Source organism: Pleuronectes platessa, chromosome 15 (assembly GCF_947347685.1).
Source record: "Pleuronectes platessa chromosome 15, fPlePla1.1, whole genome shotgun sequence".
Classification (NCBI taxonomy): Eukaryota; Metazoa; Chordata; class Actinopteri; order Pleuronectiformes; family Pleuronectidae; genus Pleuronectes; species Pleuronectes platessa.
In genome coordinates, this window is record NC_070640.1 from 10,692,954 (window position 1) to 10,715,383 (window position 22,430).

At 44.2% G+C, this 22,430-nt stretch overlaps 1 protein-coding gene across 1 annotated transcript; it reads right to left on the reverse strand.

Moving 5' to 3' along the window:
* Positions 1 to 1,635: 1,635 nt before the first annotated feature.
* fgfr4 (fibroblast growth factor receptor 4) lies at positions 1,636 to 20,667 on the reverse strand. The gene is made up of 21 exons (XM_053441387.1): positions 19,916 to 20,667; positions 17,437 to 17,654; positions 14,124 to 14,329; positions 13,856 to 14,006; positions 13,667 to 13,717; positions 12,445 to 12,714; positions 12,232 to 12,321; positions 11,950 to 12,116; positions 11,719 to 11,842; positions 10,695 to 10,885; positions 10,336 to 10,474; positions 10,023 to 10,216; positions 9,681 to 9,826; positions 9,246 to 9,367; positions 9,032 to 9,142; positions 8,483 to 8,673; positions 6,754 to 6,876; positions 5,987 to 6,057; positions 5,446 to 5,583; positions 4,992 to 5,097; positions 1,636 to 4,575 (listed from the first exon to the last, which is right to left on the reverse strand). The coding sequence occupies exons 2-21, from the start codon at positions 17,522 to 17,524 to the stop codon at positions 4,399 to 4,401; spliced, it is 2,856 nt and encodes a 951-aa protein (XP_053297362.1). The 5' UTR covers positions 17,525 to 17,654; positions 19,916 to 20,667; the 3' UTR covers positions 1,636 to 4,398.
* Positions 20,668 to 22,430: the final 1,763 nt, after the last annotated feature.

Here is a 22,430-nt window from a genome sequence, read left to right on the forward strand (position 1 = left end):
ACCACCAGCACCCCCGAGGAGAACATTTGGAGGAATAAACCACAATATATCCACAGAGCATTGACACTGAAATCATCACAACGTCCTTTTATGATCTACACATAACACACAAGTACAAAAGTGTAGCAGCAATTTTGAAGAGACATACAACATTGGTGAAATCAGCCGTATTGTCAACAACACATCTGAGATCACAGCAAAGTATTTATAAGATCATTAATATAACTTTATGTTTCAAATGGTTAACTACTGTACGTCCACGAGTTGTCAGGGTAACCAATAATCTACAAGAGCAGCAGCATCAGATATTATTTTGACTGAAATTAAAACGCACACACCGGCACACACACACACACACACACACACACACACAGACACACACACACACACACTGTTAGGCAACCTCAACATGTCGAACAGCCTGTTCTTTGGTGATAAGGGATCATTGTATGTAAATGATTCTCTTGGTTAGTTCTGTGTGTGTGAATCTGAGTCTATAACATAAGGTTTAAAGCAGTCAAGTGATAAAATACACACACACACACACACACACACACACACACACATACAGACACACACACAGCCAGGCAGATCCCCAACTGATACCATTATCAGTTAAAGCAAGGAGGCAGCTCAGAGAGACTTGATGAGTGACTAAGATTTATTGTACATTGGAGATAAGATGCAGACACACATGTACAGACCACACACCATCTACACAGGAGATAAAACACAGAGTGAAACATAATCGTGTAAAGACACACACACACACACACACACACACACATAAACACACACATACACACACACAGAGACACTTCAAAAGGAGGCGCTGGCTGGGATCACTGCTGCCCTCTCCTCCCTCCTCTTGACCTGTGACCTCCATCTCTTCATTCTTCCGTCTCGCCGTCTCTCTGTGCCTGCCTCTGTCTTTAATCGGTCTCACATTCGCTTCAGTCTGTTGGAGTTTTGCTTTTTCACTGTCTTCGGGGTGTCCACCTATTTTTCTGTCCTATAATCTGGTTACTTGAGACAAATTGTTGTTGTTATGGTGATTGCGTCAGCACCAGGCGTGTGTCAAGCGTCAATGGAACACACACACGTGTCCAGTCCAACATAAATCCTCAAACTATGGGAAACCATGAGGACGTACAATGTTTCTTTCACATAAAAGCTGGAGGAATATTTTAATCTTGGTTCACACAGATCCCATGTTTTTATCCTCCATCAGAAAATTATGCAACAAGTTAATCACTAATTCTGTTTCCATTGCAGTCAATTAAACTATCAATATTGTTATTATTATGAACATAAGTAGTAGTAGTTGCTGCAGTAGTAGTTTCAGTAATATTTGTAGGAGTATTTATATTTCCACCTCAGACAAGCTTACTACCTTGTTCCTGGGGCCTTGACCTTTTCCCCCAACGTTCCGAATGCAAATAAAGAACTCATCTGTTTTTTGCAGGTTTCAAATAAAAACCTCAGTGTGGCCAGTATTAGCTGATGGGAGCGATAACAACTTGCCCTGAATCAGGGCACTTTCTTGGCTTCAACACTGAGTCTGGTTATTTTCCAGCCTGTCAGACTCAGCGGCCACTTCTTTAAGCAATCACAGAGGCAGAGAAACAGAGCAGCTTTTGTTTTAAATTATACTTTATTTCATATAAAAACACAACAATAAACAAATAAATTAGATATTTCTAAAATAATTCTCTTGAGGAAAATGTTTAAGAACATTGTGATTGTTTACAATTTTGTATCTGGGATAACTGGAATGTAGAGATGCATATGTGTCCGGACACTTCGTGTAAATGTAAAAGAGCTTCATTCCAAAATGAGCGACACCAGCTGTCACGAGGTGACTGGCAGCATAAAATGCAAACAAAATTAGCAGAGTTGAAATGTTAATCCTTCTTAGACTAAATGCTTGACTGGGTTTGCACATGGTAAGATTACTAAATGATGAATTTAAAGCTTCTTGGAATGAAAACATGAAACTTTCCAGCATCTAACGGGGAAAAAAAGGAGGAGAGAGTAATGGGGCAAGTTGTGATGGCGAGATTAGCCGAATTAAATTTCTGTCGGGGAGGCCGAAGGAGGGTTTTGTGTTTCACCAGCTTTGAAAGCAACACAAATTCAGACTGAAATCAATTAATTCAAATGAGCCGTTACAATTACTGAATGTGCTTCTTTGTGTTTTCCACAGATCTGGAGACAGATATTTCACAATGTCAATTTTGTCAATGGTTATTGTGTCTGCGTCTGGATTGTTGTGCCAGGTTCAGGAGGCGGACTGGGACCCAGTTGGCATTTTACACCACTGGGGACATTTCTGCAGCTGGTCCTGGCGGCAGCGGCCGAGCAGCAAACGTGAGTTAAGATTTGTCATTTAAAAGATGGTGGCCTTGGATAAAGATAGGGGCGTTTTGGGAGAGAAGAGGAGACATTAGCATAATAAGAGCCTCTTCATTTGCAAACAAGCCCAAGCCATCCCCACACTGCCACCACCCCCCCCCCCCCCCCCCAAAAACTCCCTCTGGTCCGTAGTCGCACCCATTAAGCTTGCAAAGCCTTCATTGTCCGGCCAGGCTGCGGACCTGAGGACCCCTCACCAACAGATTGGGTTGGGTGAGGGGTTACAGCCAGACAAAGGAGGCTCCCTCCCCCTTCTCCTCTATTTGAAATCAATCACACTGGCTTTCACATTCAGAGCCCCCCCCTCCCTGATCTCCTCTCCTTGTTCAGCAGTGACAGTGGGCCCGGCCCAGCTCCCCACAGAGTCCCCACACAGCCGAATCGTCAGTCCTCCTTTCAGGACGAGTCCCACCACGGACACACTACTGTCTCTGACAATGCAGCGATGTGGGCCGCAGACCGAGGAACGCTGTTGTTAGAGGAAGACCACAAGATGTTGTCTCGGGACAGTTCACTTGGTCGTCTTTACTTGTAAACGAGTCTGTCTCGTGACCTTTAGGGGTTCGGAGACCTGATCCAACTTCGTGTCAAACAGCCGTGAGAAGCTGGGAGAGAAATCTTTTTTTTTTACTTCATGTCCAAATAGTTTTGAAAATCTGTGGTTTTCGTCTGACAACAGCAACAATAACTGGGCTCTTTCTGATATTTACCCACACATTGTTTTCTTTTCCACAGCAGTTCGGTACAAAATCATAAATGGGGGGGTTTCATTCCAAAAAACTTTAAACCATTATTCAAGTCCCAAACCGTATTTTCTTTTTTACCACAAACATTTGAGGACGTCAATGGAAAATGCGGTAATTTGTTGACGTAACATGTAAAGCTGTTTTTAGACAATGTTTATCGAGTTTCGACATCTAGTGTCATGATTTGGGAGTGACCCTAATGCTGTGTTTAGATTTCCTCTTTTCAGTTGGACTTAATGTCTGGAAAAGTTGAATTAATAGTTAATAATAATAGAGTTTGTGTTAAGAAATTGTGATTTGTGTCATTTTGGAATGAAACCTGAACATAGACAGTGACAGCAACGACAGGTTTGGCACTGGAAACACTTGATTAAATCCCTCTCTCCTTTTTGCCTACACTAACCTTCATTTCTGTGTCATTCAGAATAATTTATAAAAGGCAATCGTCTTTCTGGTGTTGATATGTACATACAATATTTTTTATATTCTAATATCTTCACAGGAAAATTATAACTTCAGGCACTTTGCTGATGCAACAGCAAGTTCTTAGCACGAGAGATCCTGAGATTTAAGACCGTTTTTTCTTTTTAAATAAGCAACACAAAAGTAAAATAATCTTATATAGAGAGATTTATATTTAACAATCAGTTTCTTCTTTTTTATCATAGCAAAATAAATCTTTTTTTTTCACCCTAAAATGTCTCTATCACCGGGGTTTCAAACCGTGGTTTCTGGTAGAGTTTATGAGAGGAGATCATTGTCCTTGGCCTCTCTGAAGGAGACTTGATCAAAGAAAGCATTTCGAGCTGTTTTGAGTACCAGGGTCTCTTCGGGTGTGTTTAGTGCCGCAGTTTTCCAACGTTACAGCTGTTCTCGGGCACCGTGCCAGAGCTGATAGTCCAAAGTACCATGTTTTGTTTGTCGTCTTTTCTTCTGCTCCTTCTTCGGCCCAGGGTGAAAGGTTTTCCTACTAAACTCCACCTAGTAATGAAGCTCACTGGCCTCAGTGCTCCATGTGCACACGTGTCTTTGTGTGTATTTGTGTGTAACAGATGCCCACCTACATCTAAGGGCTTTGTCTGGCGCCGTAATGGAGGTCCAATGTAAAACCTAATGGGAATTAAAGCTTTGCCTTAACTTTAAAAATGCTGTAGTGGACCTCCAGCATGGCTGCCAGTAGATGTGTCGCTTCACTTGAAAGCCCAAAGTCGTTCATGTGTGTTTATGTGCGGGTTTCCTATCGGAGTGCTGTCTTCATATCTATCCGGGAACGCACATCCTGGTAGCCCAGGAGACAGGGGTCTGTGGACAAGGCATCATGGGTAAAAACTGAGTCGTTGTCGGAAGAGCAGGAGCTAGATGTGTCCTCACATGATGGCGAGTACTGCTCGAAGGGCGTCGACAGGTCCAAGTACTGAGGGGAGAGAAAGTTCGTAAGAAAACCGGAAAAATACACATTTAATTATTTCTGATTAAATGTAACAGTCAGCTAAATAAATTGAATAGGAAATCCAATTTGGCAAGTTCTCAATGGCGGCCAGACTGTTTTTCATTACTCCACCACATCACAATAGACATACGTTTTATAATCAAAAATTCCAAATTTAAGCTGAAAGAGTTTTGGCTTTTTACAAAAGCATGTTAGACAGAGTTGTCCTTCTTGCCATTTAAAAATCTGCTCTGTATGCATAGTGTCCCGAAGACATCTGGACAGCAGATTGTGACGGAGAAGAAGAGGAAAATGCGCATGTGCATCCTCACAAGGGGATCCGTTAACATGTCTGCATGTGTGTGTGTGCGTGTGTGTGTTTGTGTGTGTTTGAAGCCCACCTCGTCAGAGATGGACAGCAGCACTTTGTCCAGCTCCTCCACCAGCTGTTTGAAGGTCGGTCTCTGGGTGGGGACAGCATGCCAGCACTCACGCATCATCATGTAGCTGCGCAAGAAAAACACAACACGGCAAAATTATTTCTGCACTCAATGAGAAACTTTTAACAAAGATGACGTCGGAAAAGATGTGGGAAAAAGTATTTCAGAGATACAGTGGCTGGTTGAAGTTACTTTGCCCCTTAAAAGATATTTATTATCCAGACAAACACTTTTTGAAATAAGCTCTGAGCACAAAGCTCACCACAGCAAATATATAGAAATAACTTTCCTCCTGACTAAACACATTTCACAAAGTGGCTTATAGGCCTAATGTAAGACTTGGCTGGTGCAGATGTGGGCGTAAACGGGCATGGCTGCTAACAGTGGAAAATAGAAAGCAAGAGCTCGTGCTTACAGATCGTGTGTGCAGTTGGAGGGTTTGTCCATTCGATGTCCTTCTTTCAGCAGCTTGAAGAGCTCTTCCACTGGGATGCCTGGGTACGGCGAGCCCCCTAACGTGAAGATCTCCCACATCAGGACGCCAAACGACCACCTGGGGACAGGAGAGAGACGATTAATGATAACACACATGGATGAATGGATACAATCGGAATTCACTACCGGGTGTGATTTTAGGTTTTATTGGCAGTGATAGAAGCACACATGGGTGAAAACGCTAATTTCTAACTTTCTAATTTTCTACAATCTAGATGCTAATTCTGAATTATGACGTGCATCAAACCTCCGGGCATTGGCACGTAAACAGTCATGAACGTTTGTGTACTTAAAGAGTTAGTTGCCTTTTTTTAGTGTGTTAACTTGCGTTAGAAAAAACCTGCATGTACCTGCTAATTCAGGTGTACAAGAGGTATGACATACAATCACAACATGTTAGTCTATGTGTTAAAGCACTTCAAGTTTTCCAGCTGCTGAAGCTTTTGAGAAGTGGAACTTACACGTCGCTCTGGTGTGTGTAGACTCGGTCGAACAAGGCCTCTGGTGCCATCCACTTCACCGGCAGCCGTCCCTGCAGAGCGGACATGGAAATGTTAAGAGACACATTTTTCTTTTTTCTGTCTCACTGTAAAAAATTTTTTTTACACCACACACTCCATGTCTCCCTCTGCCACCCCCCCCCCCCCTCGCAATCCTCCCCCTTCCTCCATCCCAGTCTCCCCTCTTTACTAATTAAGTCCCATTAAGGCTGCTGCCAATCAGAGGAAAACATCAGACATCTGTCTTGAGGAGTATTAAAGCTGTTAGAGGAGCCAGGCAGGAGGAACCTGGCTGGGCAGCAGACATGTTTACAAGCAGGGCTGGAGAGGACCTCTTTTTTTTTTTTTTACAAATAACCAGCTTTACCCTTTAACCTTTTAACAATCCAAATATCTTGACGGTTCCTTTATTTTCCCTGAGGGAAAATTTCAGAAGGTCGGAGGTTTAGACATCTGATCTTCTACCTGATTTACATTCAAGGCAACAACCATAACTTGGGGCTGAACATTTAGGAAAATGCATTCAAGAAAAGCAGGGGAATATTTCCCCTCTCAAATCTGCTATAAGATGACAACATCTTAGCTTTGCAACTGTGGAAAAGTAAAAGAAGGGTGGTAATTCGACTGTCCCACATGTTGGCTACTGGAAAACATCCCTCAACCACTGGAAAGCCACGGGAGTCACTGGGATTCCTGAAAATGTGTGGCGCTGTACAACTGTCACTCACGTTGGTGGTTTTCTTGTAGTAGTCGATCTGGTGGACTCCTCTGGCCAGGCCAAAGTCGGCGATCTTCATCACGTTGTCCTCTGTCACAAGAACATTTCTGGCTGCCAGATCTCTGTGGATGCACTGCGGAGAGAGGAGAGAGGGAATTTAAGTATGACAAAAGCCCTGAAAATGAGCTTTAGGCCAACTGCTGGGTCTCCAGATTAGAAGATTAGCATAAAGTTGAAATGGTCCTGGCTAATGTGCTCAGAGATTTAATTGAGAAAATGGGCCGAATACATTGTTTTCTTGTTTCTTGTCTCCCTGTGGTGTATCTGCTCTCCCTTTGGCAAAGGCATTCATTTACATTTCAAAACCATACAAGAACTAAATTTACTTTCCCATGGTTTTGTATTCTTTTCAATTTACACTTGTAATATGACATGTTTCTGTCTGCTCCAGGCTGTGGTTTGGAGAGACCAAGCAAAAACATGAAGGTATGGAAGGCAGGAATTATTCTCTGCAAAAGACTCTGGAGACTAAATTCAACACACAGGGCCTCAGTTTATAGAATGCAGCAAAATTAAAATGTCTTTATATAGAAACCCCAGAGTTTGAAGAAAAAACAAACTATTTGGGAGGGGAAAAAAAGAAAGGCCCTGTTTGCCCACATTGAATGGATGTCATTAAGTTTATTTTGGTTTTCATTCGAAATAGATGTGGGATTTGTGGGGACATGCGAAATGAACCAGTCTTGGTTTGTGGGTCTCCCCATAATGGACGGTTAGTTTCAGGCCTCTGCATTCTTCTGAGGCCGTAGAGCCAGAAACCTGATGCCTACACCCAACCGATGGCTCTGCTGCCTGTTTGCTAACAGATTTATGGCAGCGCTAAAAAGGACAAAGCCCCGGCGATGGAGGGACAGACAGATGGATGGAGGAGAGTAAACAGGGCTGAAGCTGCAGCAGCTTTCTGTTCAGGAATGCCTGTCTGAGACACCGGCTGGCAGACAAAGAGACGTGTTGATAAGAAGCACACAGACATAGTGCATGCTGGGAAAATGAAAGGACCTCAAACCCAGGGGGTGGGAATGGGAAGAAAGGAACGAAAGGGACAGACAGAGGCGAAGAGGACGACAAGAGAGATGGGGGGAAAGGAAAGAAATGGAGCTGACGTTCCAAACCGTCTGAACCAAGCTCATTCATCTGAAGGCCAAGTGCCCATATAAAAAAACACTGAATCACACAAAGGAACTTGATGATAATCACACTTCAACCCTTCAAGTCAAAACCAAACTTCTGATATTACAGCCCCTTATAAAATCGTGACGTCCACAGATATTGAGCATTTTGCAATCCTGCTTTAATTTTGTGGCTGAATTTTTCCTGCCCGGGGCCGGGCCACATGAAACTGTAATGAAAATTGATATGTAAACATCCCCAATGGGGCTGAAGCTTATAATGTGAAAGTTCCTTAAGGGCACCCGGATCCATAAATCCACCATCTGGCTTGCATTACAGTGAACAACTATAATTTCTACTGTTTATATTGGAAGTTATAAGTGGAGCCATGCAGTCATGCAAGTAGTTTCTGCTACACTCTTGTTAACTGGTATTCGATTGAAAAGCAGCTCCTTGGCCACATAGAGCAACTCTACAAACACGACAAACAAGCACAAATAAATGACCAACAGACTCACAACTCAGAAACACCGCTGCTACAGCCTCTAACTCTTTAAAAGTGAACGTACCCTTTTAGAGGCCAGGTACTCCATCCCTCTGGCCACCTGGTAGGCACAGGACAGAAGGTCTTTGAAGGTGAGCTGCTCCTCAGGCACCTTGGTTACATCAAAGGTGTAGTCCATGCCTGGAGGTCGCCGGGCCCGCAGGTACTCCCTCAGACTCCCTTTGGAGGCATACTCCACCAGAACGTACAGAGGGCCTGAGGGGAGAACACAAGCAGAAGGAAGGACGGGGTTGTTACTATTGTTAGATGAGCATATGGGTTGGGACCACCAAAGTTGAAACACTGACTCGATTAGGCTGGTGGGTTTATATTTACAATAACAATGGAGCAAGATAATGGAAACACATTGTTTTCTGTTGGAAACAAGGGTGTGTGTGTGTGTGACGTAATTTGCGTTAACAAGGGAGTTGCTGTCCTTTTCTTATTGCTCTAAACATCGACTCAAGAGCCAAGATCAGTTTTATTTGATGAGCCACAAGCTAGCAGATACCTTTAATTCAATTTACAGGTATGCAATAATAATAACGTTTTTAGTCAGGTATTAGACACTCACCATCTTGTGTGCAGACTCCCAACAGGTTGATGATGTTCTTGTGTTTGTCCATCACCTTCATCAGCTCCATCTCCGAGATGAGATCTGCCAGATCTTTGTCTGTGGCATCATCTGAGGGAAACATTTACATTTAAACAACCATGACTTTGTCACAGACAGCAGACATTAGCTAATCTTTGGGAGTATTTTTCTGGGTGTATCATGACATTCCTACCTTTGAGCATCTTAACGGCTACAGTGTTTGCCGCTTCTGTACCATCCTTGCTGATGCCATATGCATCAGCTCTGACCACCTGCCCAAAACAGCCTTCTCCAAGAGGTTTGCCCAATGTTAGACTAGAGAGAGAAAGATTGAGAGTTAGTGAAAATAAGTATATCCAAATGAAAACTGTACATATACATAATTTGGGGCTCTGGTTTCTTAAAACATGGGTTGGGCAGAGCCAAAATTGGGCTGCGGACGTGTTTCTTTTTAGGTCCCCACATGCTGCAAGACTACAATGTTTAAATTTGTCTGGATCCCGGAAGCCAAGCTAAATTTAGTCACCCTCTGACTCTCTTTGCAATCGGCCAACACAAATCCTTTTCATACTAAATTCAATTGAAGAGTAGGTGTTATTTCATTCCAAAAATATTAGCTGCATCTTACTTCTCTCTGGGGAACTCCCAGTCTGGGTCGTAAGGCAACTCAAACTCCATTACTCCAGCCAACATGGGAGAGCAGCTGGACGAAAGGCGAGCCACTCTCATCAGAGACGCACTGGACTTCCCTGATGAGTTGGAATCAACTGAATACTGTAAGAGGAGATGTAGAAAATTATAATTTAGTTAACAACAAATAACATACAGGAAGATCAGCCATTGACCCCACTGACCACTGAAAGCTATTTATACTTGCTTTGTAAGAACATTCAAACGTACCCTGACCTCATGTCATCGACAATTTGACAAAGCATCTGTTAGAGATCAAAGACTGAATTTCCCAACATACCTGTCTGCGAAGAGGGAACTTGGAGAGCTTCTGGACAGGAAGAGCATCAAACGGCTCCCTCCTGGGGTGAACCTGCATTCGGCACAACACCACAATGACGATGGCCATGATCAGAGCCAGGAAACCACAGGCGTAGATGATGATGTCGGTGTACTTGGTCTCCAAGGTGTCCAAGGCATCAGCTGCTTCCTCCTCTGTAGAAAGATTTGACCAAAAAATGCTTCAGATTTGTTGACGCCACAGCAGGGCATGTAACTAAGTAACAACTTTCCAGAGCTAAGTTATATTGCCTTCAGTTTCCTCCGACGTTTACCTGAGAGGACGGTCAGCCAAGCAGATTGATGGGCAAAACCAATGGAATTTCCAGCCAGACAGGTGTACTCTCCAGTATCCTCCATGGTTACTTTGGACAGGTACAGCACCTCCACTTCTGACATGTTCAGACTGCCAGTCTTCATTAAACATGAGCAGGAAAAGGACATAAAAGATTAGTTAACAACAATTATTCAAATTCAATGCCTTCCCTGTCCTCCCTTTCCTTCTTTTCAAAGAAACTGAAGCAGACACTTAGTAAACAGCAGTTATTTTGACAAATTTTGAGGAAACTCTTAACATTTCCAAGCAGAGTTTGTAATTGTCTACTGATCAAAACATCTGATGTATGTCACCAACCTTGAGAACTTGAACGTAAGGTGTCCCGTCCGCACCATAGCGGCTGCCATTTCGTTCAATGTGTTTGAGCCACTGGATATGAGGTTGGGCGTCGCTGTAGACCTTGCAGTGGAACTGGACGTCACTGCCTACCACTGCTGTAGTGTTGGCTGGTAGACCGGCCTGCAGGATGGGCCTGTGGGGGGAGCGCTCTGTGTGGGGAACATATCGGTGAAGACATGAATAAAGTGAAGAGACTCCAGAGGAACAAATCAGAGCTGAAACGATTCCCTTTATTCTCAGAGCAACAGTTCAAAGGTGATCCTTAAACATGGAGACAGAGAATCTGATCTGCCGAGCAGTGTTTAACTCTGCATGTCTCAGAAACACCCTCACACCAAGTGTCTGTGTAGGAGGGACAGACTGGAATCATACCAAACTGTGGCTAAAACATCCAGATATAGAAAAAAGACCAACAGCCACTCTCACCTATAATGTGTTTGTATGCTGGCAAAAGAGCAGAAATGTCATTTTGAGATTGAAATTGGTTCCATTAGTGTGGCCCTTTGTCAGCTGGTTGCCGGGGTCTCTTTGATCTGCGGCTACTCTCGCTCTATGATCTCGTTAGTTGTCTCGTTAGTCCTCTCCCCCCGTCGGAGAGGACAGAAACTGACCCCGTGCTGGACAGGCAGCGGTCAAATGAACAAATAAACTGCAGCCCTTGATCTGCTGTGACAGGTCAGGTAGAAAACTCGTGTGGACGCCTGACTGTCCACATCCTGCCCGGCAGGGAGGACGCCAGGCGCCCCTGTCACCTTCTGCTCACCCCTCTGGTTCTCACCTCTTTCTGACTGGAGGCTTTTATTTGAAGACATGCAGACTAATAACCGTTGCTATTGCTGCCATACATTTTTTCATTTGATCTCAGAGCATCGAAATTTAGGTTTAAAGAATAAGCGCTAAGCATTAGTTGGTGACAGCAATTTAGTATTGATCAAGAGACACAAACACATAAACAGATTGTTTGTACATCATCATGTCTTACCGAGGACATCGAGGACGTAGCTGTGAGTGATGGAGCCGTATTTGTTCTCCACCGCACAGGTGTAGTTTCCTCTGTCTGAAGGAACAACGCTCTCCATCACCAGGCTCCAGTGCTGGTGTCTCAGCTACAAAAGACAAACCAAAAAAGATTGGTTTAGATAGAAACTTGGAGAATGATGAAGCATAAATAGTAACTGAACAAAACATTATCGAACTGTACAACTGTTCTAACCTTAATGCCCCCAATGCGATGCTCTCCTCTGAATTCACGACCATTTTTTAGCCAGCGAATGTTTGGCATGGGGCTCCCCATGGCTGGGCAACGGAACTTGACTGTGTTGCCTGCGGGGACGGCATACAGCTTCTTCTCCATACGCTGGGTGTGGGTCCAATAAGGACCTGAGTGAACAAAGACAAGCCATTGAGCCATTAGCCACATGTTCTGATGAAGTCTGAACATTGAGTTGTACTAAATCTTCAACGATGACAGCAACTTAGCAAACAAGCAACACACCTCTGGAAAAGTACACCTGGTCATCGTCGATCTCAGCTGATGAGTCCTCCAAGCCGTTGTCCTCGTCATCGTCCCCCGACCCCAACGAGTCTGGAGACATGAAAAATAAAGTCAAATTGTGGAGACAAACGCAAAACTAACCTCAACCAGGTTTATCCCTAATCTAACCCTGACAGTCTTTAATGCAATACCCCACAGTGGCAGCGTCCTCACCTGTTACGGTGATGGTGAAGTTTCTCACAGGCTCTTTGGTTCCGCGGAGAACACAAACGTAAACGCCTGAATCCTCGTATGTTACGTCTGTGATCTCCATGATGATGCCGCGGATCTGGATCCGGGGCGTAGGCATAACACGGACTCCCTCCCTGTACCAGTTAACTGCCATGCCGGGCCGGGTGCTCATGTCACAGCGCAGCTTCAGCACGTTGCCTGGCTCCAAAATGAGATGCTCTGTGGTGTCCTCGCTCAGCTCCTCCAGAACGTCTGTTGAAACCAAACATCAAACCCTCTTATTTAGATGTTCACGAGGCATACTTTACTTCTTATTGTTTCAACGTATCATCAACTTTCTATTTATTTTGGTCTTTAACTTATATCACCACAAAGAGAGATCCAGCCAACCAGTAATTTCTTCATCTCTTCTTCTAAGCACAGCCAACCCCTCAACTATGACCTTCAACTCTTCAGCCCCGTGGCCTCCCTTCCCCACACTCACACACAATGGAATTACCATGGATATCAGGGAGGTCTAACTGACCCAGCCCCCCTCCACCCCAACACTCCCCCTCCTCATCTTTTTGTTCCACTGTGGATTATTGTGAGACTGAGAGTGATCTAGCTTGCGCCCGCAAACTCGAAGAAAAAAAAGACCAAGAAAAGAAAAAAGGATGAAGAGAAGCTGAGGCTAATGAACATGTTGCAGCATGACAGTGGACGGAGCGTGAATCTGAGGGGCGGTGAAGGTTCACTGGAGATCTAAGTGAGCGCAGGGAGGAAAGACGATCGTTCAAGCCCGGAGAGGAGGACACTGGTGATTGAGCTGGCACAGATGGCCGCCATACTGCCCTCAACAGTCGGATCTCTCTTTTCAGGGATTTACAAACTTGTTTGACACCAGAATGGATTAACTGTCACTCACTGCCTTCACTTCAATCAGTAAAAAGGATTCTAAATCTCATAGCTACACTAAAAAACATGTAGCTTTGACTAAATAAAGGTTTTTAATGTTTCGTTTTTGTTAAAACTGTGTTGAAGAAGTGTTGATTACACTTGAAGATCATTTTGGAGGGAAATGTTTGTGGTGCCGTTGACCATATTGGGGTTGTATGGAGATTTGAATAGGGTGGACAGGCTAATAGGAACACCTGTCGATGTAATACACCCCTAACCCTTCCACAGAGAACACCCCCACAAAGATATCAGAAAGTGGTTTAACCTGTGGGGATTTCAGCAGCGGTGAGGTCCTCTGTTCGGGAAATGATGGTACCTGCAGAAGAGAAGAGTTGAGGTCAGACAACTATGCTCTAGGATGAATGCCCTATTGTGCTGCTTTGGGAAACTTTAGACGAAGCTGTCCAGCCATTGTCACAATTATAGAAACTAGTAATTTGTGTGTGTGTCTCACCAGGCAGGACGTCCAGCCACGCCGACTGCATGGCCTGTACTGTCTCTCCTGCGTGAATGCTCTCGGCCATGCAGACGTACTCTCCTGCATCCTCCACAGTGATGTCGAACAGATGCAGGGTGTACACCTTGGATGCATTGCTCTGCAGGGCCTGCGTGGAAGAGAGATTATTTAAACAACTATTTAATATGATGATAATAGAATCAAAACACTGTCCAAGTATAACATATAAAACTGCAGATTTTTGTGGAATATGTTGGTTTCTTACGGTCAGAGCTCTGATGTGTGGTGGTCCTCCCTGATTTCTTCCTGGGGCACTGATGTCCGTCTTCAACCACTGCACCTTGGTGGATGTCGGCCTGTGGACTTTACACACCAGATTTGCCTGACCACCCACCAGCGCTGTGGTGTTTTCTGGATAACCTGGCACTATCAGAGGCCTGGAGATCCGCAGAACTGGAGAACCTAGAGGAGCTGAGAAAAAACAGGAAAAGTTGAAGAATGTTCACCTCAGTGTGAATTGTATTTTAGGATTTTCACTTTAGATGAGGAAGTTGGTGATCCTTTTATAACTAATTATTGGTGTTGTCGTACAGTTATTTAACAGAATAACAGAATCGAGAGCCTTGATTATTTGTTACAAGCCTACTTGGTCTGAATGCGCCCCAGGCGAACAAGACCAAAATTGTCAAAACACAATCAGCCAGTTTCAGTTTACCTCTGAAAGGTTTGGCAGCAGAACAGCATGTTCCTAAACAACCACTGTCATTTAATACTACCAGGAACTGGAGATAGAGAGCCGTGATAACCCGGCTACTATCGTGTCACCATCAGCCACAGTGCTATCCATTCAGTGGGTCACTTGTCCATTTGTGTGCTCGCCCGCTCACTTGTTGAAGCATATGTCCGCCCTGGCCAGGGACCTCGCTTACTGCTCAGTCACTCAGAACGAGCAATTTTCCAGGGCAATTTTCTGTCTGATTGCTTCCTGCGAGTGCTTAGTGAAAAGGCAATCTGTTCCCTTGTCGGAGTGAAGTGCTGCTTTTTACCCCAATCGCCCGGAGCACACGTAGAGGCGATGCTTTCAGGAACAAATACTCGGCTACAGCCTCGTGAATTAAAATCTAAAATCTTTCATTGGTCAAAGCAGCCAAAAGGAGAGCGATTGATAGAAAGGTCTTGGTGGCGAGTTATAATGTGAGCGCACTTATCATTCAATCTGTTTCAATTGAGAAACTGTGTCTTCTGGGTTCATTATACTAAATATATGAGATCCTAACAAGCCACTTGTTTCCCTCTAATGGAGCAAACTTGAACACAGTAGAACCAGTAATCAACGGTAAATAACACATACACACACACACACACACACACACTTGCAGCCATGCTAATGAACTTGCAGAGACAGGGATGGTGCCCTGCAGTTGAACTTGCGGCAGAGTGTGAATTGTCACCCAGAGGCGAGGGGGCAAACAAAACACAACACAACACAAACAAGCCGCTCAGCTGGTGCGAGCCAGGCAGTCACCCAGCCGGCGGGGCTGGCAGCGGAACCATCAGTGGAAACCAGTCGGGACAATGAGGAGGCATTCATGCCCCGAGCCAGCAGAGCCCAATAATATGTACTTCATACCAAATTATTACCAGGAGAACTTCCTGTCTTTTTCCGGATTAGCTACTCTCCCTCAGGATTTACAGAATTTACTCCAATCAGGTCAGTTTAACGTTTTACTTTACAGTTCTCTGGCATTATATATATCTTAAAGTGTTTCCGTATGGTTGACTATATAAAGATAAAAAACTCTAACTCCTCATGCACTGATGAGGATGTAAAGCAGAATTTGGCTAATTTCCTTAGTTTGGGTTAATGTGAGTGAGATCGTTTTTTTGTTGCCAAGATTTACCTTTCCAGGTATCCTTTGTGGGTTTCTAACATCAAACATAAATATTAAATGTATAATTACATTTGGAGAGCTCAGTGGATTAATAGGTCTTTATCTGATTTGGCAATATGACTGACAACACAAAAAGACACATTAAAGGAGATTAATAAAAGCTCTGTTAGATGTATGAAATCAACACTGTCAGACGACTGTGTCCCTCTGACTCCTGCAACCTCAGTTCACCTGAAGTCGTCTATGAGGGGGTGGTAGAGCCTCTACTAGCTCTTTCTCCTGAGATCAAGGGGGGGGGGGGGTGGGGGTTACTGTCTTCTCTCTTATCTCATCTCTGTCATTATCTTCTCCTTTCAACTAAAGCAACGTTTTCTCTGATAACATTTACATATTAATCAACAATTAGATGAATTAACTGTAACTTTGATTCATGGTAGAATTAGATCTCAGCTTGGATCCAAACCTTTCTAGTGACACAACCATCTTGACCCATCTGTCCATCTAGGATGCAGTGCAGTGATTTTAATCATTGTGGCTTATACTGACTGAATTTTTTTTAAATGCACCATTTGTGCAAAATCCTAAAGGAAAACCGAGGCTTTTCCACTGAGCCACAGAACACCTACAAGGACGTTTGCTTGTGAAGGTTGAGGCTTCCTTTTAGAACATTTTGTTTTGGAATGATAAAAAGAAACCATCATCTCCTTCGGGGGCTCAATTAAAGTTGATATGATGTCTCCACTGGTGGAATCTTCATGTTTTACGACCAACATATCTCTGTGTTATCTGTCCCACTTTGACTCTTTACTTTAAATTAACCTGTGAGGTGTTTCCTGCACATTATGGTCTGCAGAGCAAGCCCCAGCTGGCCCCGCTTGGCCCCGCAGTACAAAGTGGGGCCACCAAGAAGGAAAGGAGGCAACTTCTGAGCCCGATGCCTCGGGACGACAATCCAGTTTGTCTTTAATCAAACCACGCACAGGTTTCAGGAATGCTTTCCGATTAATCTGACTTACACAACCAGTTCCCTCATTGCAAAATAATCAAAATTGTACGTTTTAACGTTGAAAAGGGATGGCTCTGTTAAACACTTAGACCTCCAGTACACTCAATAAAAACATTTTGATGGAATTTTAAACTGACGACTGATTTATTGCATCGACGTCTTTTTGAAAAGCATCAATGAAAGAGCCCCTGTGACGCCCCCCCGCCCCTCTTCATCCTCTACAGCTGGCACGCAGCCAGGCAGATTTACACTTCCGAGCCCCAGGGCCTCGGATGGATCAGGTAGCACAGTTTACAGCAGCCAAAACACTGAGAGCCTTTTCTTCCCTCCCCCTTCACTCCTTCGAAGACATGGCTTCAGCCTCCATGTCATTTTTGCTGTCACCTGGACTTCCTCTGGGGGCTAAAATAAGACCCGAAAGTGGAACGATCGAAACCTTCACAGATACATACAAGTGCTGACACACACCCTTTTCCTCTCGAGTTGAACCTTTATCTCTAAAGCAAATATTGGCAAAGGAAGATGTGATGCAACCGGATTTCTACAAACCTCCAAAGATAAGTGAGGGGAAACTGTCTGTAAACCTGATGATCCCTTGAAAATGTTGTATATCAGCAGATGAGATATTGAATATGTGTTTTTTTTTCATCGGTAAAAAAACAAAACTAATGGGGTCTTACCTTTAGTCCTTCTTTCGTCAATGGCTCGGGCCGAGACTCTGTCCATCACACAGAGCAAGAGAACGCAGAACGTGCAGACCCTCTCCATCTTCTGGACGTGACACGTGTGTCTTGCGGTTACAAGGTAGAAGTATGTGTTGGAAGCCTTGAGGGGGCTTCACACTCCGGTCCCTGGCATTGGCATACTCAGAAACCCACAACGTCTCTAAATCTGGATCCTGTGAGGGCAAACAAACACACGGCAGACGGCTGATCAGAAACATGGTTCTTGGAGCCAAAGACACAGACTTTTTCTGTTCACTTTTCAACCATGTGGAGAGAAAAAAAACACAAACAATTGTTGGGACAGATAGTTAAAGACGGAGCCTGTTTTGACTGTGAGCAGCTGTATTCTTAACCAGATGTCCCGTCCACCTCACATTGTCCAGGCCCTACTGCGTCATGAATAAGGAGCAGGGCTGTTACCGCCTGTTGTTTGTCAATGGATGGTGCTCAGTCGGCCCCGGGATAATGGGCCCTTACTAGGAAAACACTCGAAACCTGCCAGGAAGCTGCCGAATCTGAAGGAGCGGTGGAGATTCGACTGCACGGCAGCTGATGAGACTTCAGGTGGTGGAGGAACAAAACAGGCCGCGGCACTAATGAATATATGTGACTGTTCACTGGAGCAAAAACAGGACTATAATGTACTTAGAGCTGCATCGTAACACTTTACAGCAAGTTTGTTTTAGAAGGCGGGACTGGAATCTTTCAATTTGAGCATTTAGTGCCTGAGAAAGACTCTAAATTTCACTTCAGTCTCAACCAGGGGAATATTTACTAATCTCGATGGGTAGGACACCTGACTTTTTAATGGACCATATACAGATGTTCCAAATCAACCCATCAACTATTTGGTCAATAAAAAGTGAAACCCATCCATCGCAGTCTCCTAAAACCCAAGATGCTTTCTACAAATGTTTTCTGACAAACATCTCTCAATTATGAAGTTGGAACTATATAATTATGTTTTGCATTATTGCTTAAAAGTAACTTTCTGATCCCTTCACGAAACGATTAATCAATGATGTTTTAGCTGGAACACCTATTTTGTTGATTGATATTAAAGAACTTCACAGAAATAAAATTCCGTGATTTAAATACGAGTTTATAAACAACTCACAATGTCCAAAATGTACATCTAATAGTTTGATATTGTTAGCATGGATATTCAATGACTAAATATTGTCGTTATTAAGATATTATTACAACAGTATCTTAGAATCAAATTGTCCCAATGCACTCGTTCATTCCGCAGTCAAACTATAAACTGTGACACTAAAGGAATAATACAGTGATCTTTGTGCTGTGGCGAGTCGGCCCGTCTGCGCACAGGCGCCAGACCCTGGTGCCTGCGCTCCATGCAAGCAGGCCGCGCCCACACACACACACACATACACACACACACATACACACACACACCGTTTAAAGAACCAGCTTGCTGAATGAAACGTATTCTTTCTCAATTAAGGGACTGGAAAACTTTTTTCTCCTGCCGCTGCTAATTCCGCTGGCACGCTGCCGGCCGCACTCTGCTGTGTTCAGCTGGAGCCAAAACACTTCCACTGTATTCTACTCTTCATCCCCCCCCCCCAAAAAACTATTTCTGGACAGAAGGGCGTCACTGTGCGGACTTTCTTAAAATAATGTTTGATGTTGGCTACCGCATATAAATCACAGTCAATAAATCAGCCACAAATGCGCTAATCTCCTGTGGGTCGAATGCACCTAACAAGTCAGACCTGTCACTGTGTGTTTATAGGTACAGTGACCGGCACGTGTGTCCCGCCGTCTGTCAGTCAATACATCAGTTCAGCACATTATTGTCTGACACATCCTCAGATCAATAAACTCTAAAAGCTTCCAATTAAATCCACATTACTCCAATTTACCTCTGGACAGGGACCCGATCCGAGAGTGGGTTCTGTCTTTACGCACGTTGTCATTGTATCACTGTTATGAGAGTGAAACGAAATTAATAAGATGAGTGTCTTTATTTTAGCTTAATAGAGTCTGTGGTTCCACAAGGTTCAAACTCCGCTCTGACAAATAGTCCAAGTGGAAGGTTCAATGTCTAATAGGTGACTTGATTGGCTGTGCGAACTGCCAAAACAAAAACTTCGCCATAAATCAAAACAGTTCAGAAAACCCGATTTAAATTGTACAAAAGGTGGATTCATTCAATAATTCGCTGTATGTTTCTGGGTCAAGCTGTGAAGTATCTTCTCAGGCTTTATTTCATTAAATGTTGTCTAAAAAATTCCTTAAAATTAAGAAAAGGTACAAAACCCCTTAATGGCACCGCTTTGACGCTTGGAAACAAAGTTTCTCAAGTGGTTTTTCAAGTTGAAATCTAACCCTCGCTTCACCACAGCCGCCGAAAATGAATGAAACAACTCTCCAGGAATCTCCAGCTGTCAAGGTCCCTGTTTTCACCCACCTTTCCTCCTGGTCTGTCCTTGCCGTTGATGACTGGCACCAAGGGGGAATCACTCCTTGTCCCGGTCGATATGCGTCAACACTGGAGTCCTCATTTGTAGCTCTTGTATTCCTGCGGTATCCCCCTGTTCAAAGCAGTCTGTGAGCGGGTCTCTGCTGTTTAGTATCCGGTTGAACACGGAGGTGAGCTTATAAATCCATCAAAAACACAGCAGCAGCACCCTCTTGGAACATGAGCGACAGCTGGTTCTCCTGGTGACCGGCGGATGGAGCTGTGTTCCCCGGGGGCAAAGTCCACTGCAGCCGCGGTCGCTCACAGCGCTAAATCCATGGAGAGCGAACAAGGAGCGAGAAAGCAAAGTTACGCGTGTGAACACCCGCTCTTTCTCTGCTCTGGAAGTGTCTCAAAAAAAAGATCCGAATGTGAGAGAAAGAGAGAAAGAGCCTGATAGGATGGTAAAACGCGCCCCCAGTTCAGAGTCCCTCCTCGATTACACTGTCTTGGATAAAACTCTTCGTGCGTCTTTACGCGTCAGCGCGCTCCTGCGAGTTCCCCTTTCCGACGAGTTTGTCCTGGTGAGTTCTGAGCTGTGGTGCTGAACAGTGGAGCTCAGCCTTCTCAGTCCGTCTCCTTTCTAATAGCAGTCATGCACACAGCAGCAGCCCTCCAACACCACTCTGCTGCTCTCCGGACGACAGCCACAACAACAATGGTGTGAGAGCGGCTATGCGAGCAGCAGGAGGAAGGAGGGAGGAGGGAGAGAGAGAGAGGGGAGGGGAGGGGTACGCTTGTGTTACCCCAACACAAAACACCCCCTCCCCATCTCTCCAAAGAGTTGGCATATAAAAGCCGAGACCCCCTGCCTCTCCCTCCTCTCCACAGCGACCCAGCTCAAGTTGAAATCAGTGGTTGCTTCACTTTAATTTTGTTGCAGCCATGCTTAACTGTTTTAATTGTGTTGATTTGTGTTTGTCTCCCGCTGAGAGCCGCGTGCCAAAGCCAGCCACGCAGATTTTTTTAGTTTTTTATGACGACTCATAATTTATCGCGGGTTAATTGTCCTCTCTGCAAACACGAAGGCGCCTTCAATTAAGTTGCTTTTGGTGAGTGAATGTGTGTGAATTGCCTCCGTGTTTTAATTGCATCAGTCAAAGAACAGGAGCGATAATCTCATTACAGCTGCAGCGGCACAGAATCAAGATCAGCTCGGTTTTTATCAGCTGGAAGGGAGCCGAAATGTGAGCCCTCATGCTTGGAGCCTAATAACACAAGAGCTGTGTATTAATTTATCAAGGAGAGAGGGAGGTTTTAGTTGTATGCGCTGCACAAGCATGAGATGAGGGGATACAAAGAAAACACCCGGTGACGTTAAAGGACACGAATACACTCACCAACTCATTAACTTTGTTAATACATCACTGTCACACTCACAACAATGCACAAAACCTCTCGGGCTGTTTCTCACCGAAGGTATAAAAGCTGTGTACTTCAGCTTGGATGGACTTTGTTAATGCAGAGTTACTCAGTTACATATAATCCAGAGGTTATAAAGATATAGAGAAAGAAGAAAAATCATTTCTTCTCTTCCACAGCCTGAACTTTTAGCTTTGATTTCTATAGCTGCTCTTAGACATGCACTGAAGTCTGGACAATTCCCTGAAGCTTTCCAGCGGGACTGTATTTGAGAACGAAAATTACAGAGTTGTTCGCTCTGCTTATTTTCTGCACATTTTTGCAGAATTAAAATGTCAGTACAATGTCAGAGTGAGCTAGTGGGCGTGTTGGAGATGTATCTTACATGTGATGGACGCAAAAGTGTAAAAAACTAAGGAATACAGTGATCTCAGGTTGAAAAGGAGTCATTCAAGAAGAAGGCGGCGATGAAGTTGTAAACCTGGAAAGACGAAGAGCTTTTGGTGATAAGGGCCAACGGCGCTGTCAATGTGCTGTAAACAAAAGCACACAATCTATCCAGGTGCCACTCCTCACCTGAACGCCCGGGACATTTTCCAGTTGGCTGACCTCCTGATCTCCTGCTGTGTTCTTCACATGTGAAAGTCATCTCCAGGAAATGTCCACCCCCAATATTCTGGACATTTTCCAGAGTTCATGTGTGAAAACAGCTTTTAAGAAAGAACAGTAAAGTACTAATTCATACACCAGCAACATTACAGGCAACGTCCCTCAAGGGTCCATTCAGAGGATAATTGTGTCTCTGCAGCAAAGACTGGCTTCACTTTCAGTGAAGGAAATTCTTAATGCTCCATTATGCACTGATACTTAGACAAAGCTTCACTGTTTAAAGAGGATAGTGCACAGAGTTGAAATTTAAGTTTGGAAAACTTGACGGACCTGCACAAAGTCCTGACCTCCACAACACCAACAGCCTTATGGTGTAGTGACTGGGAGTCAGGCACTTATCCCACTTAAGAATGGTCTTAAGAGCAAATCCATGGTACTTTTTCCCCACAAATCTGCTAGAGAACATTCCCTGGAAAGTGGTGGTTGTTATGGG

Coding starts and splice junctions, on each gene's coding strand:
- fgfr4 (XM_053441387.1), bottom strand. CDS start 17,524: ATGGAGAGGGTCTGCACGTTCTGCGTTCTCTTGCTCTGTGTGATGGAC. Junction 14,330..17,436: donor TGACGAAAGAAGGACTAAAG/GTAAGACCCCAT, acceptor GTTTTTTCTCAG/CTCCTCTAGGTTCTCCAGTT. Junction 12,715..13,666: donor CGCTGCTGAAATCCCCACAG/GTTAAACCACTT, acceptor TGGTTTCAACAG/ACGTTCTGGAGGAGCTGAGC.